This window comes from Lynx canadensis, chromosome D1 (assembly GCF_007474595.2).
Source record: "Lynx canadensis isolate LIC74 chromosome D1, mLynCan4.pri.v2, whole genome shotgun sequence".
NCBI classification, from domain to species: Eukaryota; Metazoa; Chordata; class Mammalia; order Carnivora; family Felidae; genus Lynx; species Lynx canadensis.
The window spans coordinates 32,768,384-32,787,765 of record NC_044312.2 but is presented as its reverse complement, the minus strand read 5'-3'; the positions used below and the strand labels follow the sequence as shown (position 1 = coordinate 32,787,765).

The 19,382-nt window shown below is 38.4% G+C and overlaps 1 protein-coding gene across 2 annotated transcripts in view; it reads right to left on the bottom strand.

Moving 5' to 3' along the window:
• PGR (progesterone receptor) overlaps nucleotides 1–18,648 on the bottom strand; it is a 110,109-nt gene extending 91,461 nt beyond the window's left edge. For both annotated transcript variants that reach the window (XM_030333283.1, XM_030333284.1), the window contains exons 1-2: nucleotides 17,015–18,648; nucleotides 15,617–15,768 (exon numbers count right to left, since the gene is read on the bottom strand). In XM_030333283.1, coding sequence (XP_030189143.1) covers nucleotides 15,617–15,768; nucleotides 17,015–18,648 — 1,786 coding nt within the window. The remainder of the gene's footprint in view (nucleotides 1–15,616; nucleotides 15,769–17,014) is intronic.
• Nucleotides 18,649–19,382: the final 734 nt, after the last annotated feature.

Sequence of the window (19,382 nt, the reverse complement as noted above, 5' to 3'; positions counted from 1 at the left end):
ATGACTATTTCTTAGTCCCTTGATGTCTGTAGCAATAGATTCTCTTCTGTCCTCTATGCTTTTTTCAAGCTCAGCATTTAATTTTATGACTATTATTCTAAATTCTTGTTCTGTTATATTGCTGAAATAGTTTTTGATCAATTCGTTAGCTGTCGCTACCTCCTGGAATTTCTTTTGAGGATAATTCTTCTGTTTCATCATTTTGGCTAGTCTCTGCAGTAGCTCCAAAGTGCAAGGCACTTCCCCTGTGCTGTCCAGAGTAATTTGTGTTTGTGGATGGGGCTGCAATGAGACCTGTTGTCTGTCCCCAGCTCACCACTGGAGCCACAGTCAGACTGGGTGTACCTTACCTTCCCCTTTCCCAGGGACAGGAATCACTGTGGAGAGATGTGGCCCCTGTCTGGGCTACTTGCACACTGCCAGGCTTATGGTGCTGCTTAGATGGGATCTGGCCAAGGATGTATTAGCCAGGGTGGATCTGTAAGGTGGGCGGGAGGGGCAGGCTTAGCTAGCTTTGCTGATGGTGGTCCCCTGGGGAAGGGGCCCTGCAGCACCGGGAGGGAGGGAAGCCTGTTGGAGGGATGGATCCACAGAAACACAGTGTTGGGTGTTTGCACAGTGCAAGCAAGTTCGGTGACAGGTACTGTTTCCCTTTGGAATTTCAGCTGGGGGATGGGAGAGGGAGATGGTGCTTCCCAGCACCTTGTTCCCCCACCGAGCTCAGCTCTGTCTTCCAGGGCTCAACAACCCTCCTTCCTGGTATCCTTTAGCCCTCCCAGCTCTCCAAGAGCAGAGCTGTTGACTTTTAACATTCCAGATGTTAAGTCCTGCTGGCTGTCAGAACTCATGGAGTCCGGCTCCTCCGCTTTTGCAAACCAGACTTTGGAGGCTCTGCCTTGCCCTGTAGGCTGCCCCTCCACCACCCTGGCTCCCTCCCGCAATTCTGTGTAGTGCGCACCACCTCTCTGCCCTTTCTACCCTCTTCCGTGGGCCTCTTGTCTACACTTGGCTCTGGAGAGTCCGTTCTGCTAGTCTTAAGGTGTTTTTCTGGGTTATTTAGGCAGATATGGGTGGAATCTAAGTGATCAGGACGATGTGAGCCCAGCATCCTCCTACACCTCCATCTTCCCAGGTCCTACCATGTTTTATTTCAAACACAGTGCTAAATGGTATGGTATAATAAAAGTAGTTTAGTCTTTGGAGTCTGGAAGAACTGGGTTTGATTACCAACTCCACCACTAACTGGCTGTGTGACCTTAGGCAAGTTACCTTCTCTCCCTGTCAATTCTTACACTTGCAGAAAGAGAATGGTAATAACTTCTCCAGCAACTCCTGAGAATTAAATGATATAATGAATAGAGCACCATGTGTCTACCATGGTACCTGGTATATAATAAAAACACAAAAAACAGAGTCTCCATCCTCCCTCCCTATGCTGTCACAATTTTTAGAATTCTCTCTGGAAAAGGGAGCATTCTTAGTAGGGGCAACTGCCTAGTATATGCTTCCTACAATTTAACTTCACTGTTTTCAGGAGTTAAAAGTAGCTTCTCAGCAAAGGACCAAAGGCCCGTAATCTAGATCAAATAATATTTTAAATAATCTTAAAACTGGCTCCCTAGCATCATCTTCTGTCCATCTTATTTACTGTTTTAAATCAAAGCTTCTCAAAAACACAGCTGACCATGTCACCTCCCAGTTTAAAGACTCTGGCTCCCCTATGAGTAAAGCAGTACTTCATTATGCATAAGAAACAGCTGAATAGGTATTGAAATGCAGTAGAATAGGAGCTAACTTTTGGACTTGTTAGTTTGAGATATTCAGTAGTTATCTATGAAGATCTCAAGTCAGCAGTTAGATATATAAGTCTGGAATTCAGGGGAGAAATATAGAATTCAGGGGAGAGGTCTGGGCTAGAGATAGAAATTTGAGAGAGATCAGGATGGTTTTCTAAAATCATGAGACTAGATTACATATCCAAGGAAATATATAAACAGAATATCTAAGGTGTCAAAATACTGAGCACTGGGCCCTCTAAAGTTAAAAGCTAAAGAAGAGGAGACTGAAGAGGAACCAAGAGGGGAAAAAATCAAGAGAGTGTTGTGTCCTGAAAGTCAAGAGGAAAAAAAAAGTATTTTCAGGAAGCTGGAGCAATCAACTGTCAAATGCTACTGATAGATCAAGTAAGATGGGACTGAGAATTACCCATCAGATTTTTGCCATCTGGTAACCTTGACAAGAGAAATTTTGGTGGAGTGATTGGCTGAGACAAAAGACTGGCTGGATTAGGTTTACGAGAGAATGGGGGAAGAAAATTCATTGGAGGAGTTTAGCTGCAAAAGGAATAGAGAAATAGTAGACAGAAGAATAAAGCCAACAGAAATATTTTGGCTTTAATATGGGAGAAATAATAGCAAGTTTACATGCTGATATACCAGAAAGGGGGAAATTATGATTTAAGCAGAGAGGGGGAAAGCTTTTGGGAGGCTGCTCTTGGGTCAACAGCAGGAGACTGAACCTGGTACACAAAGGGAGAAGGCTGGTCTTGACGAGCAATGCAGATCTTTAGTAACAAGAGGAAAAGTTGATTATAGGTTAGATGCTACATGAGTATATGTGGTAGTAGCATTTTCAGAAAGTTTTTTCAGAAAATTATGAAGCAACATCATCAGTTGAAAGTGAAGGTGGGAGTGTTGGAAGGCTAAGAGGAAGGTGGAAGGTAGCCATCCAGAAGACATGGACAGTGAATGGGACTATTTGCAGGACTGAATATTTAGTGATTATACTCATTTTTTCAATCCCACCTATTAATTATGCAAAGTTTATTTTCCTCTGAAATTCAGCTAGAAAATTTCTGCCCTCCCTGAAGTAAATCAGTTTTCATTACAAATAATTAGGACAAAGAGACAATAGATAATGGATAAGATATAATGGATAAGAGAGAAAGTTCACTGGGTTCCATCTCTGCTCTATTTGCTATTTACCTGTGCAAGTGATTTAACTTTTTTGTGCTCATGTAATACATAGAGCCAAGTTCCCAGCATGTAATAAATGTTACATAAATACCACTCTTATTATTAAACATATTCAGAACCTACCCATTGAAACCCTCTAGATTTTTTAAGTTAGAAAATTCTATTTCCAAGTGTTTAAGTATGTAGTTGTAAAATTTTTTACTTGTAATTATTTATAATGCCTGCACAACAAAATCAAATAACAACAATTATCTGCACATAACTGTTTTTCAAAATGCTCTTTACATCACAAAGGGATGTCTTGCAAAAGGGAGTTACATTGCTTTTCTAACATCACTTTCTGCTTGAAAAGGCAGATGAAGTGTCCTTCTGCTAAACATCTTTTTTTAAAAATACAATTTGTTGTCAACATAGCTAACATACAGTGTATACAGTGTGCTCTTGGCTTCAGGAGTAAATTCATCGCTTATATACAACACCAGTGCTCATCACAATTACTCATTCACAATTTCAATATACAAAGACATGCTAACAAAAGTTTTGCTGTAGTTATTTGTCAATGGTACTTTATTTGACCTGACTTCATTTGGCAGCTGAATCTGGCCCAAACTCACATTTTATAGGCTTCATTCATACATTTTGCTGCATAAATATTAATGTGTTTCATTATGAAGTTTTGTTCTAGATAATTTTTTAAAAATCTATACAATTCTGAATTCTGAAACATATCTAGCCCAAAAGATTTTAGCTTAGAGATTCTGGACATGTATTAAGAAATAAACTTATTGATTATACTGAACATGATGCTGCTGTAGTTTTGCAATGTAGCAGCCCTGAAAATTACAATAAATATTTAGGAAACAATTATTGTTATTTGTCATTCCTGTACATTTACTACCATGTTGGGTTCTGTAGAAGATTACAGAAGATAAATAAGCTATAATGTCTAAATTCATGGAGTTTTAAATTCCATCAGGGAGATAACCATAAATACAACATAGGTAATAAACTAAATGTGGTTTGGATCTTGAGGGTAAAAAAAATCATATTAATTAGGGAGACCAAAAAAAAATAATAATGTTTTTGTGGGGAACGGAGCATGTTAGATGGACTGTTGAGAATACATGATTTTAACATAAAGAGTTGTAATAATGGCTGTTCTAAACAGAAAGAATGGAATGAGCACAAGTACAACTTAGCTAAAGCATGGGACATGGTCCAGGATCCCAGAATACCTTATAGTTATATATAACATTTTCATGTGCTTTTCTGGAGTGATTGCTCTTAAGACATTTTCAAAGGAATTCAGTCTTGGTCCATACTTACCACTTGTTTATTCAATCTCATAAATCACTTTATCACAGAAGAGAAAATAACATTGAAATTACTTTTTTCTGAAGAAATGATACGATTGAGTATTATGCTTCAAAAACATTATAATTTATTAAAATTTTATATAAAGTACATAACACGAAAGGCTGTAGCAGCAGTAGAGAACCAAACACCTAAGTTTATTACATTAAAAAAATTGAGCATGAAAATTTACTTCTTTACTTTGTAGGAGTTAACATAAAAAGGAAAACACAATAGGCTGATAAATTATGTGAATCATGCACTATGTAGTTTATTATATGAGGGTCATTCAGCAATAAGAAGGATATTGTGTTTATCTACCCTTATACAAATTAGGCAGATATGGAAGATCTATAGAGTATGTGGCTTTCGAATATTCTAAATGAAGATAAAGTTTAAAAATCCAGGGAAGTAAATCATTAGAGTCACTGTCTTAAGTATCAATTATTTCAATCTGTCCTTTAAAAAAGTGATTGATAAAAGATTCCCTGGAGTTACTTTGTTTTGCTGATAAAGACAGAGCTCTATAACTCATATGTGATTTTCAGATGATAACGTTGATATTCTGTTCAAATACTAAATAGTTGGATTTGAAATCTTGACCAAACATTCACCCTACCTTTGCAGAGATGTCAAAAAAGGCATCAGCAAATAAAGTCAAGGAACCGTTTAGGATTCATTCAAGTACCTGAATAAACATTTGTTCGAGGCCTAAGGGTTTCCTGTCATGATGAAATGGTATGTAAAAGAAAAAGTTGGCAAAAAATCCTTTGTTCAAATAAAATCTTAAGTGGAAGAATAAAGCAAATAAACAGACAAAAGCAGAGTTGTTCTAGTTTGAAAAAGGAATGGGACCGAGTTAAGGAGCACAATTTGAAAACCAATCCTCTGGAAGAGATCATGTTTTTTTCTGAAAAATTATAAAGTAATTAATATTTATTCAAATACAAAACATTGTGGAGAAATAGCAGAGAGGCACACAAACACAGAAGTTGGAGTCAGATGTCCTGGGTTTGAATCTTGACCCTTATACCTTGTAGTGAGCTACTCATCTGTGATGTCTCCACCTGATAGACTCTTAGAAGGATTACATGATGCTCAAGCGTAGTTAAGTATAAATGAATAAGCCTCTTACACAACATCAGGATATGTTAGCGGAACAAAATGCAATTCTTCTCAATTTGTCTAATTGAATACTATGGTGTGTCACCATGGCATAATTCAAGTCAAAGTATTATTCTCGTGTTCACTAATTGTACAGAAGGTTTTTTTTGTTTTGTTTTTCTTCTTCTTTCTGGCTTTGTACATGTCAAAGATAGGGACTATGTACACTTTCATCTTTCTAGTTCTAGCATAAGCAACTTTTAAATATAGTATGTAAAAAAATTAATGGCTTAAACCACTTTAGCAGCATGAAGGAAGCTAATCATATAGTTCATTTAGAGCTGTATCAAAATAATTATGTTCTAGAAAGAGTAACAAGGCATGTACTCAAGAAGACACAAAAAAGTTTACTCAAGTAACGGTGTGATAGTGATGCCTTAATAAAAGGATTTTTATACTATGAACTATTATACAATAGTTAAAAGAACAAGCTAGGACTATAAATAAATATACGGAGCTTCAAGTCACTGTTGCATGAAAACATGATGAAGGATAATACACAAATTATATATAGGATATCATTTATATATGAACATATCATACACACATTAAAAACTAAGATAGAGGTAGGGAATAATGGTAGGGAAGGGCATTAGAAGTATTGATCAAAGAGGACTTAAGCCTTACTGGTAATACTTTACCTTTTTAAAGGAGAATGTATTATTGTGTTACTTGACTAATTAAGGTATATCTCAAAGGCTGAAGCAGAAGCACTAGCTGTTAGCATTAACAGGTAGGTCTTAATACCAATGCCTTGCCTTCAGATTCTTGCAGGATCAAGCCCCACATTTGGGCTCTGCACCGAGCGTGGAGCCTACTTGGGATTCTCTCTCCTTCTTTCTCTCTTTCTCTCTCCCCACCCCCTGCCTCCACCCCTCCCCATTTGCACATGCACATGCTCTCTTTCTCTTACAAAAAAAAAAAAAAAAGCCCAATCCATTGCATTACTACATGTTTATTTTTAAGATAACAGAAAAACTGTCACAGGGTAGACTGCACCAGAGAGAAAATTAAATAAGATTATTGGTAAATTACCTTCTCAAGAGCCCCAATTAAAAACAACACTTTAAGTTTATTCATTTTATTTATTTTAAAAGAGAGAGAACATGCACGCACATGAATGGAAGAGAGAGAGGTTGAAAGGGAGAGGGAGAGGGAGAGAGAGAGAGAGAGAGAGAGAGAGAATCCTAAGCATGCTCTGCACTGTCAGCACAAAGCACAATAAGAAGCTGGATATCATGAACAGGGAGATCATGACCTGAGCTGAAATCAAGAGTCCTACACTTAACCAATTGAGCCACCTAGTACCCCAAGAGCCCAAATTTTAATCAAAGAAATTATGGTGGAAGCGACTGTTGGATAATTTTATGGACTACAAAATATAGAGAAAGCACTATAGAGCTCTAAAGACAGGGAAAATAATTCATGAGTTGGCCAATGAAAATTTGAACGTATAATTAGAGTAGACTTCAAAACAAGGAAACTTATTGGATGTAAAGAGGTATATAACATAATGATAAAGGAGTTGATTTTCCAAGAAGACATAACAATCATTAATTAATGTGCATGCATCTACCAGTTGAGCATTAATTTTTTGTATGGCAAAAGCTGATAGAACTACAAAGAGAAAGAGATGAATCCACTACTATAGTTGGACAACTCAACACCTCTCTAACAGAAATGGACAGATCTACCAGAAAAAAAATTAATGAGGACCCAGTTAAACTCAACAACATCATTCAACTGGTTATAATTGACATCTATAGACTATTTCATTCAGCAGCAGCAGAATGCACATTCTCAAGCTCACTAGGAACATTCGTCAAGATAAAACACACCTTAACAAATCTGAAGAATAGAAAAATAGAAATTATAAACTGTCTGCTCTTAGACCACAATGGGATTAAGCCTTCAACAGAACACACCTGAAAATTAAAAAACACATGTAGATTTTACAACATACTTTTAATTATCACATGATTCAAACAAAAAAAAATCTTGAGCAATTTAAAAGTATTCTGAAGTAAAAATGAAAGCACAAATTACCAAAATCTGTGGCATACATATAGCAAAAGCAGTGCTTATAGGGAAATTTATAGCATTAACTAGATATTTTAGAAAAGAAGATCCAAAATTTACAATCATCAAAGCTTTCTCCTTAGCAAACTAGAAGAAGAGCAAAGTAAGCCATTTAAAGAAAAAAAAAGAAATAATAAAAATTAGGTCAGAAATCAATGAAACTAGAAACAGCAAATCAGTAAAGAAAAAAACAACCAAAGCTAGTTCTTTGAAAAGATCAATAAAATCAGTATAAGCCTCTAACAAACCTAATTAAGAAGAGAGAACACAAATTACTAATATCAAAAATGAAAGAGGGGGATATCACTATAGATCCTATATACATTAAAAAGATAATAAAGGAATACTATGAACAACTCTATGCCCACAAATCTAAATGAAAGGAACCTAAATGAAATGGACCAATGTCTTGAGATACACAATCTGCCAAAACTCACACAAAAAGAAATAGACAATCTGAACAGGCCTATATCTATTAATGAAATTGAATCAGCAATTAATAACTTTCCAAAATAGGAAGCACCATGCCCAAAGGAGTTCACTGATAAATTCTGCCAAACATTTAAGGAAGAGATTATCCCAATTCACCACTATCTCTTAGAAAATGAGGGAATGCTTCCTAACTCAATCTATGAGCAAGTATTATGCTAATATAAAACCAAAGACAGTACCAGAAAACTACAGACTGATATCTCTCATGAACATAGATGCAAAAATCCTCAAGAAAAACCTTAGCAAACTGAATTAAAAAAATTTAATAAGAAGTCTACAACACGACTAAATGGGATTTATCCTAGGTATGTAAGAATGGTTCAACATTTGAAAATTAATGTATTCTATCACATCAACAAACTAAAAAGACAATATCACATGATCATATCAATAGATGCAGAAAAAGCACTTGAAAAGATCCAGCACTCATTCATGAAATAGCAATAGAAGTGAATGTCCTCAACTTTATAAAAAATATCTACAAAAAACCCTACAAATGATGTCCTACTTACTAGTAAGAAACTAGAAGCTTTCCCATTAGACTAGGAACAAAACAAGGGTATCTCCTCTCACCACTCATCTTCAACACTGTAGTGGAAGTCCTACTAAATGCAATAAGACAAAAAGAGGAAATAAAAGGTATACTCATTAGGAAGAAAGAAATAAAACTGTCTTTGTTTGCAGGTGACATGATCTTATTATGTGGAAAATAAATTTGTAAAAAACCTGACAAAACAACTCCTAGAACTAATAAGCACCTATAGGAAAGTGGCAGGATGCAAGGCTAATATATAAATGTCATTTTCTTAAATCTAGCAATGAACAAGTGGCATTTGAAATTTAAAACACAATGTCATTTACATTAGCACCCAAAAATGAAGTACTCAACATAAATGTAACCAAATATGTACAAGACCTATAGGAGGAAAATCGCAAAACTCAAATTAAATAAAAGAAGTAAATAAATGGAACGTTCATGGATAGGAAGATTCAATATTGTCAAGATGTAAGGTCTTCCCGCTATGATCTACACATTCAATGCAATCTCACTAAAACCCCAGAAAATTACTTCATGGTTACTGACAAACTGATTTATAGTTAATAAGCAGAGGTCAAAGACCCAGACAGACTATCAACACATTATTGAAGTTGGAGGATTGACACTACCTGACTTCAAGACTTACTATAAATATACAGTAATCAAAACAGTGGTGAAAAGTGGTATTGGTGAAAGAACAGACAAATAGATCAATGTAACAGAACAGAAAACCTAGAAATAGACCCAAATAAATATAGTCAACTGATATCTGACATAATAATAAAGGGGTTGCAGTGGAACAAAACTATCTCTTCAACAAATAGTGTGGAACAACTGAGCATCTACATGGAAAAAAAGTTAAATTAGACACAGACCTTACACTCTTCATAAAAATTAATTCAAAACAGATCACGGACCTAAATGTAAAACACAAAATTATAAAAGTCCTAAAAGATAACATAGGAGCAAATCCATATGACCTTGAATTTGGTAATGACTCTTTAGATACAACATTAAAGTCATGATCCATAAAAGAAAGAACTGAGAAACTGGATTTCATTAAAAATAAAATTTTCTGCTATGCAAAAGATATTTCCAATAGAGTAAAAAGACAGAGTAGGAGGAAATATCTGCAAAAGACACATCTAATAAAGAACTATTATCCAAAATATACAAGAGCTGTTGAGGCTCAACAATAAGAAAATAAGCTGATTAAAAAACAAGCCAAGAACCTTAAAAGGCATCTCACCAAAGATACATGGATGACAAATAAGCATATGAAAACATGCTACATATCATATGTCATCAGGGAAATGCAAATTAAAACAATGAGATACCACTATACACCTATTAGAATGGCTAAAATCCAGAACATAGACAATACCAAATGCTAGCAAAGATGGAGAGCAGCAAGAATTTTTATTCATTGATGATGGGAATGCAAAATAGCATAGCCATTTTAGAAGACAGTTTGGAGGTCTCTTATAAAACTAAACATCCATACAATGTAGCAATTGCACTCCTTGGTATTTACCCAAAGAAATAAAAAACATATGTCCATACAAAAACCTACTCATGGATCATTACAATAGTTTTCTTCATAATTTCCCAAACTTGGAAGCAACCAAAATACCCTTCAGCAGGTGAATGGATAAACTGTGCTACATCTAGACAATGGAATATTATTCAGCACTAAAAGGAAATGAGATATCAAGCCATGAAAAGACATGGAGGAAACACATGCATATCAGTAAGTGAAACTGTATGGCATTCTGGAAAAGGCAAAACTATAGAGACAATAAAAAGATCAGTGGTTTCCAAGGATAAGGGGGCAGAGAATGAATAAATGGAACATAGAATTTTTAGGGCAGTGAAACTACTCTGTATGATACCATAATTATGGACATATTTTATGGTACATTTATCCAAACCCACAGGTACAATATCAAAAGCAAACCCTACTGCAAACTATGGATTTGGGGTGATTATGATATGTCTATGTAGGTTCATCAATTGTACCAAATGTTCCTCTCTAGTGGATGATGTCAGTAATAAGGGAGGCTATGCCAGGGGAAGAAGTATATGGAAAATCTATGTCCTCCCTCTTGATTTTTCTCTTAAAAATAATAAAATCTTTAAATGAATTTGAGTGTTATTTCTCTTTTGAAAGCCACAGCAGAGAGAATGTATCACCAAATCAGTTTCATTTTTAGTCTCTGATACCAATTATATTCAACTTTCGAAAGAAATGCATTAGTTATAAAAATATTTCATTTCTGTTCAGTTTCCTCTGTGGTCTGATGGTGTCTCTCCAAATCTAAAAGGCATTTTCCATCATCCCCAGCTTCTGACAGAGGGGTCAATTCTCTAGTTTTCCAGATATTGCTTAAACTATTCAACTCAGTACATCTATAATTCATTATATAAATGCTAATTGGTAGAATGTTTCCTGCCTCCACTACAGTACAAACCACGAGGGCTGCAGCGACCCAGGTCTGCCCTGTTTTACTATTTTTTCAGCTAGCACCTAGCATAGTGCCTGGCATATGGCAGGTGCTCAATAAATATTTGGTTATTAATACATGAACAAAATAAATAGTTAAATCTTGAGGACATTATGCATGAAATAACCAGAGAGAGAAAGACAAATGCCACATGGTATCATTTACACATGGAATAAAAAAATCAAATTCATAGAAAGAGTAGAAAAATGGTTGCCAGGGGCTGGGAAATGGAAGTAGGGAGAGGTTGGTAAAAGCATACAAACGTTAAAGATGAATAAAGTCTGAGGATGTAATGTGTAACATGGTGACTAGTTGAGAACATTGTATTATATAATCAAAATTTGCTAAGAGAGTATAACTTAAATGTTCTTGCCAAAAAGAAAAAAATATATATGTGAGGGGATGGAAGTGTTCCTTAACTTGACAGGGAGAATCTTTTCACCATATATATTAAATCATCATATTGTACACTTTAAATATCTTACAATTTTATTTGTCAATTATACCTCAATATAACTAGCATAAAAATGAGGCTAATAATGTAGTACAATTAAAAATCCATCATTACCTACATAACTAGTGTCTTCTAAATAATATTTTACTGTATTACAATATTTGTTTACCCATATTACATCAAATTTATTCACTACAAATACTGTCACAGTAAAAAGTATCCAAAGAATAAGAGGTTGGCATCATCAGTTATGATGACTGGTTCATTTAGAACAAAATTTACTGAATATCTAATGTATTCCTAACACTGAGTTAGTCACAGTACATACAGAGGTAAGCCAATGAGAAATTATCTTTTCCTTCTTAATACAAAATCACAGACCTGCATTTATAGAACTGGTGGGTCATTATGACTTCATCTCCTTGAAAGGTATTAGAGCAATTCCCGACAACTTTCTGGTCCATTCCAACCTTTAGTAAAGGAATGCAATGAGCTATTCAACCAATTGCTTTTGGCTAATTCATTTTCTTAGGGTAAGAGAGGTCATCTCTTCCGATCCCTGTGTATCCACTTCCTAAGTGATTTTTTTTCCCTGCCTCTTCTCTCTTCTGTCTTATACCAAGAGAAACCCAGTTTTCCCGGGTGACTTCTTTACAGGCTTTATTGTCTCTCGCTCCCAACTTGGAAGAGAGGTAGGGAAACTGGTTCTTGGTGAAATTAGTATCATCCATCCATTTATATCACACACTTTTAATCACCCTTCATCTTGCAATCTCCTTTACTTCCACTTTTACCTTCCTAGATGTTTTATCATTTGGCTCACATTTTTTCTTACAATGCTCTATTGTTTTTCTTTGAAATTTAAACAGAATTTCCTATTAAGAGAAATGTAGTGTAGTTGGTAGAGAGCACGGATTCTGGAGTCACACTACTTGGGTTTGAATCCTGAGTCTACCACTTCCTAATTGTGATTAAGGCAATTTAACACCTTTGGGTTTTAGTTACCTTTTTGGAAACTAAAAATAATAAATAATATGTATATTATAAGGATTAAATGAATTAAAACACCCATAAAACACTTAAATAGTCACTGCTGCATAGAAAGCGCTCTAAAATGCTGTTATTATTATTCCTGGTAACAATATCTATTTTTTGACCACTGACTTTCAACTTCTGGACATACTGGCATCCACACATAGTCTACCTTGAACTAGCTGATCACACAGCCCTACTTTAAGATTTCACATTGGCTATACCTCTACAATTATTAAATCCTTTTACTCATCTTTTTACTTATGAAAATTCCCAGAAACTTCTATTATCTTGCCTTAAACCACTGATTTTCTCCAAATTCATCTAAACACCAGCACTTAAACTTCCCATCCTTTAATTTTAATGATTTCCTCATATAACTCTTCAAGTCTTAGTCTAATCTTAATCTCTTTACTCCTCTTTGAACATATACACTTAAAAGCACTACTCAATGTCCAGAGATCAATAATCTTACTTGTCCTTTAATAATCAAGTGAAGTTCATATTTTCCATTAAATCTTCTCCCATCATTATACAACATGTACATTCCATCCTACAACTAACTTCCCCCTGACCAAACACACCAACTCACAAACCACACAAATCTTAACCATTTTACAGATTTGCTTATCTGCGCATTTAGTCAATCTCTATTTTACATGCAAAAAGGACTTACATGCATATATGTTACCTCTTAAACTCTATTATAAACTTCTTGACTACAGAAGCTGTAGTCCAATTGAAACTGACAATATCCTAGACATTTATTTCAATACTTTGCATGTATATACCCATTTAATCTTCATAACAACACTGAGGAGTAGCTACTGTTATCTTCATTTTATAAGTAAGGCAGGGAGAGGTGAAGTCAGGGGAAGAATATCTAAAGCACAGATCTAAATATAAGAGGTATAAAATAACTGCTGAATGAACTTACTCATATAGTTTTGTAATCTTGTTCTAGTTTCGTGAATGATTTATAAACATATACCTTGAGTTTTTTTTCATAAACATTGCCAAATAAAGGTGCTTCATTTTTACTACTCAGGACTAAAAGAGGACCATGTCAATAATAGTTGTTCAACAAATGCTTTCTAAGAGTAAATCTGGAAAGACATTTTATGTGGTTTTAGATGCTATTATAATATTATAAAAGAATTTGTATTTAAGTTAGGGTGCTTTTGGTTCTATATGCACATTCTGAAGTAACTTCTGAAAATTAAGTAACATTTGTCATATACCTTCTTGTGCACACCATCTCTGATTTATAAGCATTGCAATGAAAGAGTATCTAACCTATGGTAACCAACAATTAGTTACTAGCTAGTTGTACGATCCTTGGAAACTGAAATTTATGTCTTTGGGACCTGCTTATCTATAAAGAGATGGAGCTGGGCTAGAAAAAACTGGTCTTCAGGGGATTCTATGGGAGTCATTCACTTACAAAATTAGACTACTCTACGGAGACAGTAAGAATGAAGGAAATCATATTAATGTTGAAAGAAGCATTCAAGAAATTAACCAAAGTCCGATGAGAGTAGTAACTCCAATTATGCACTGGAGAATCAACTCATTCATACAAAGAAATTCAACTTGTAACTATGACTAAATAATGTCCAAAGGAAACTTAAGGCCACTCTCAGTTGTGTCCATTTTCTCGTGTAGCCTCTTTTCACACAGTGCTTCAATTAATTTAAAATGCAGTTAAAACCCCCTGAAGCTGAATACGTATGTTCAGTAACAGTTAAATACATTCATCTTTTGTGGAAAAAAAAATCATATTCTAGATATATACAAAGCAAATATTCTTTAAGAAGAATTAATTTAAGTAGAATTATTACAAATACTACTAATAAATAGTTGGGAATCATTTTTATCAAAAAAGGCTTAATAGTTGTAAAGAATCATCTGTTAGGCATCTACAAAAATAGTGAATTTAAAATGCCTTTTAGATTTTATTCTCTTGGTGCATATTAAATATACATATCAAACTCCTTTGAAAGTTCCCTTAAGGTAAAAATTTCCCATTTCCTCCTTTCCTATTTATAAGTAGAAAACTCTTGAAATCAGAAAACTCACAAACAGGAAGCAAAAAAGCAAGCATTCAGATCTTTGGTTCCTTGTCTAGGTGTGATCTCAGCACTCCAGAGGGAACTTTAAACTCATTTCGGCTCCTTATAATATATACTGATTGTTAGAATTTAAATGTGAAATGATCTTTAAGTGTATTTTTATCTTCAAATAGAAATGTATTTGCTTAGAATTTAGTGTTGATAGAGAAATTTTAAAATATTTTCTATTAGAGCTCAAATCCAAAATACATTATGTAGGTCAATCCAAAATCATTAGATAAATATGTAATTTAGACAATTTTAAAAACATGAAAGTCTTGTTGCAAAGTAACAGAAATTGTTACTTCGATGTCCACAATTTTCTTTTGCTTTAAACTGTTTACTCCTATCCCCTTATATACTTATTTATAAAGATATGCCAAACAAAATGAGAATTTTTAAAAATTTGTTTAGAATTACCATTATATAAGTATTAATAAATATGCATGTAGAGAAAAGACAAAATCATGTAGAAAATTTGTAACTGCATTATATATATATACAAATACACATAGTACATATACATAATTTTGATGATTTTTACCATTTTTCTTTTGATCAAAATTTTAAGCTTAGTACATATTTCATATAATATATAATAGAAATATGAAAATACAATTACATCCAAGCTATTTCTTTAAAGCTAAATGGGTAATGAACAATAGCAGCACTGTCCCCAAGATTAGTATAACTTGAGTCTAATATCGAAAGCGTTAGTCAAGAGTATGGAATGTTCAAACCACATTCAATTTTGAGTATTATAAATAAAAACATACTGTTAAAACACAGTCATATATTTTAAATTATATGGAAATATCACCATTTCTTAGAAGGGACAATTAAAATATAAAAAATATCAGATTTACAATCTAATAAATCTTGGTCTACAATTAAACCAAAAATAAAGAGCCTACCTTCCATTGCCCTTTTAAAGAAGACCTTACAGCTCCCACAGGTGAGGACGCCATAATGACAGCCTGATGCTTCATCCCCACAGATTAAGCAAATCTTCTGAGGTAAGGACTCGAAGCTGTACTGTGGGCTCTGGCTGGCATCTGAATCGGGCCTTGAAATGCAAAACAAAGTACTCCACTTATTTTTGGGTGCACCACTGTCTAATACTAAAGTTTTCTTAAGAAAATTGACAGAGTGAAAGAGGATTTAATAGAGCACCATATGTATACACACCCTTGAAAGGCATGCAAACTAGGTGTACCGTTACAGGATCCATCGCATTTGTAAATTATTAGTCATTCATCAGCAGCACCAACTTAAAAGAATAATATATAATTTAATGTTCAGAAAAGCTAAGGTCCATTGTTTTTTTTTAATTCTTTCTACAAAACTCCTTGTATAGAATAATCAACTTATTCTTTGAAAATGAAATGTTATGCCCTTCCTGTACACATCGTAACAGTAAACGTGTTTTTGTTTTAGTTCAATCGTACTCAACACTGCTTTTGTTTTCAGTTTTTAAAACACCCCGTAATGGCTGTTTACTTAAACGAGTATGTGTTTGCCATTTTAAAGAATTGTTCAATATACTGACACTGTTTTACCTTTCACAACACAGAAGAGTCTAAACCGAACATTATGGGATTTTAAAATCCCACTCGTTCGGTATGTAAATTGAAATGTTTTTGAAAACCTGTGTGGAAAAAGTTGTAGCGAATCCGAAACAATATTAGAATACAGTGCACTGGAGAGATTGATGTTTAAATCCATAATGTAACTATATTACACATAACTGGAGTCTTGAAATTTGTATGATAATACAGCCATTGAAGGTCCAAAACCCGTCAGGTTCTGCTTTCGGTTCTGGCTAGCTACCATACATTAAGTACCACCCCTCCCGCAGGAACTGTGCCTTAAAGTCTCTACTAAAGACATTCCCAGTAAACATCCTTCAAAGAAAAGAACCATTTTGTAAAGCCCCCAACTCGCCGCATCCCCTCCCCCCCCCCTCCCCGGCTCCACTGGATTACTGCGCACCTATAGTGACGCTGCACATTTTAAATTAGGGTTGATCTCGCCTCGAAATCTCGCAGATTTGTAAAATTCAGAAGATATTTTCGAGGAGGCACGCTCCAAAAACGGCATATTATGCGCCCCCCCTTGTGTCCCCAAAATAGTGAGGAGAGGAGGGAAGAAAAAGGAAACCAAACTACCCTTGTGCCCCGCCCCGGCCACCCACCCCCTTGCGGCCACTTGGGTGAGCAGGGCCCTGGGACCTGGAGCGAGCGGCGACGAAGGCGCCGGGCTGCTACTCGCGGGATGCTTACGGCACTCCGCGCCCCGCCCGGGACCCTCACCTCAGGTAGTTGAGATAGGGCTGGTAGACCTGCGGCAGGCCCTCTTTGAGCACTGCGGCCTGGTAGCCGAGCTGCGGGAGCCCGTTGAGACTGAGCTGCGGGTAGAGCGCAGGGGCCGCCCCGGCGGAAGCAACAGAAGCTGAGGTGGCGGCACCGTCCCGCGGCAGCATGCAGGCGCCTGCGCCCGGCGCCTTGCAAGGCGGCGGAGCAAACGGGCCTTGCTGGGGCGGCGCGCCCTCCGCTTTGTACAGGATGCACTCCAGGGTCGACCCAGACGAGGACGTGGACGAGACTGTGGCACTGGCGGGTGCGGCGGACGCCCCCGCTGCCTCCCCGGGTCTGGACGACGGCGCTCGCGGAGGGAGCGGAGGCAGCGCTAGCTGCAAATCTGGAAAGACTGCGGGGTTGGGACCCGCCACCAGGTACGGCCGCGGGGAGCGGGCAGCGGCTTCGGTGCCTTCCTCCTCCTCCTTGATCTTCAGGGCTGGCGGCTGGAAGTCGCCGTAGAGCGGGAACGCATCATCCTTGGGCTCGGCGTCGGGCAGGTACGCACAGTCGGAGAAGTCGCCAGCAGCGACCTGGGTGGAAGAAGCCGAGGGTGAGCCCCGCGGCGGGGCAAAGGCGCTGACAACCGCGGCCCCGCCGTCATAATTCTCCCCTTCCAGCAGTTGACGGGTGCGGGCGGCCAGGAAGGCCGAGTTGAGGGGCAGAATGGGCACGTGGATAAAATCCATCATCGTGGTGGCCAGCGGGGAGCACCCGGGCGCCGCTGGCGCGTCCTGCTCCTCCAGGGCGACCTTGGGCGCCAAGAAACGGGAATCTTCTTTGGGGACCAGGGTGACGCTTCCTGCGGCCACCCCAGGAGCGGTGGCTGCAGCTCCTCCTCCAGCTGCCGTGCCTCCCAGAGGCCGGGATTTGCCTTTCAGAAGTGGACCCACGGAGCCTTCGGACTCCAAGCCATCGTCCTGCTCTACGTCTACCACAGCAGGCTGCGGAGCTGGTTTCACTGAGGCCCCAGACCAATGGTGGCTCCCAGAGGTCAGGGGCAGCAGCTGTCGGGGCGGTGACAGACCCCTGGGCAGCACTTTGTGGGCAGTTGCCGTTCCGGAGCTGTCGCTAGCCTTGCCCTCTGGCCGGCTCATGAGCGAAGACAACCCCCCCTGGGTGGTGGGGGCAACCCGGGGGTCTTCAGGAAGCTCAGAGCCAAACAGGCACCAAGGGCTGGCGGCCTCACAGGCAGGAGAGCTGGCGTGGGTCTGCCCGGAAGCTGAAGGCTCCAGTAGCGTGTCCAAGACACTGTGCAGCAGCCCTCTGTCCTTTTCTGGGGGTCTAGAGCTGCCAGCTCCTGCACTGCTTGTGGCTTCAACTCTGGGATACGCCCCCTCCACGTCTGACAGCGGCTGCTGGTCCTGTGTCTTCGGGTCCGGGTCTTGTCCCTGGCAAGGCCTAGGGAAGAGCAACGGGTCCAGAGAGATAGGTATAGCTGAGACTACAGGCGAGGAGTTCGAGGTCTGACTCTTCTGGAAAGGGCCAGCGTCCCGGAGTCCCAGCAGAGGCGCTCCGAGCAGTGTGGAGGAGGGCGCGGCGCCCGCCACGTGGGGAGCCTGGGGTTCCTTTGCCTTCAGCTCTGTCATGACGACCTGGACTCCCCTTATCTCCTCCCCTGTTTGTAAGGAGGAGGGATAGGGGAAGGAGGTGGGGGTGTAGGGAATATAGGAGCAGCGGGAGGAGAAAATTAATGTTGAATTTGGCTGGACCCGGCGGGGCGGGGTGGGGAGATCCCCACCTCCCGGGTCGGAAGGAGGCGGTGCTGGTCAGCTACTGCTTTTGCCCCCCCATCTGGTAGGCAGAGGAAGGGTGGCAGTTGTTCTGTCCCTTAGTCTGGTGGGGAGAGCAAAAGAAGGTAGTTGTGCAGGATCTCGTCGCCTAGCTGGGAGAGTTCTCCGACTTCAGTCCGAGGATGGGAGGCGCAGAGTACTTACAAGTCCGGCACTCGAGTGGCTGCGGCTTCGAAAGCAATTACAGGCGCAGCTCTATCTTCCGACTTTTTCTCTGGCTTCAACCCAGTGCGTGCCTTGTAGCTCCCAATCCCTGACGCCGTCCTACTTTCCTTCTCATTAAAACCCTGGGACTACTTGATTTTTCGGCAGTCTAGGAGGACGAAACGCCATTGGTTTACCTATTTCATTCAAATGCCAAGTGAAACTAGTACGTACTGAGAATGCTGCTTACGCTCCAGAACTTCGAACACTCAAATATTATAAAGCTTAACTCGAGTAGTGACAGCTGTAGACTGGCCCCACAGGTTTCTAATGACGTCTCCTCCCTATCGAGATGCCCCGCCCAAAGCCTCTCCTACACCAATTAC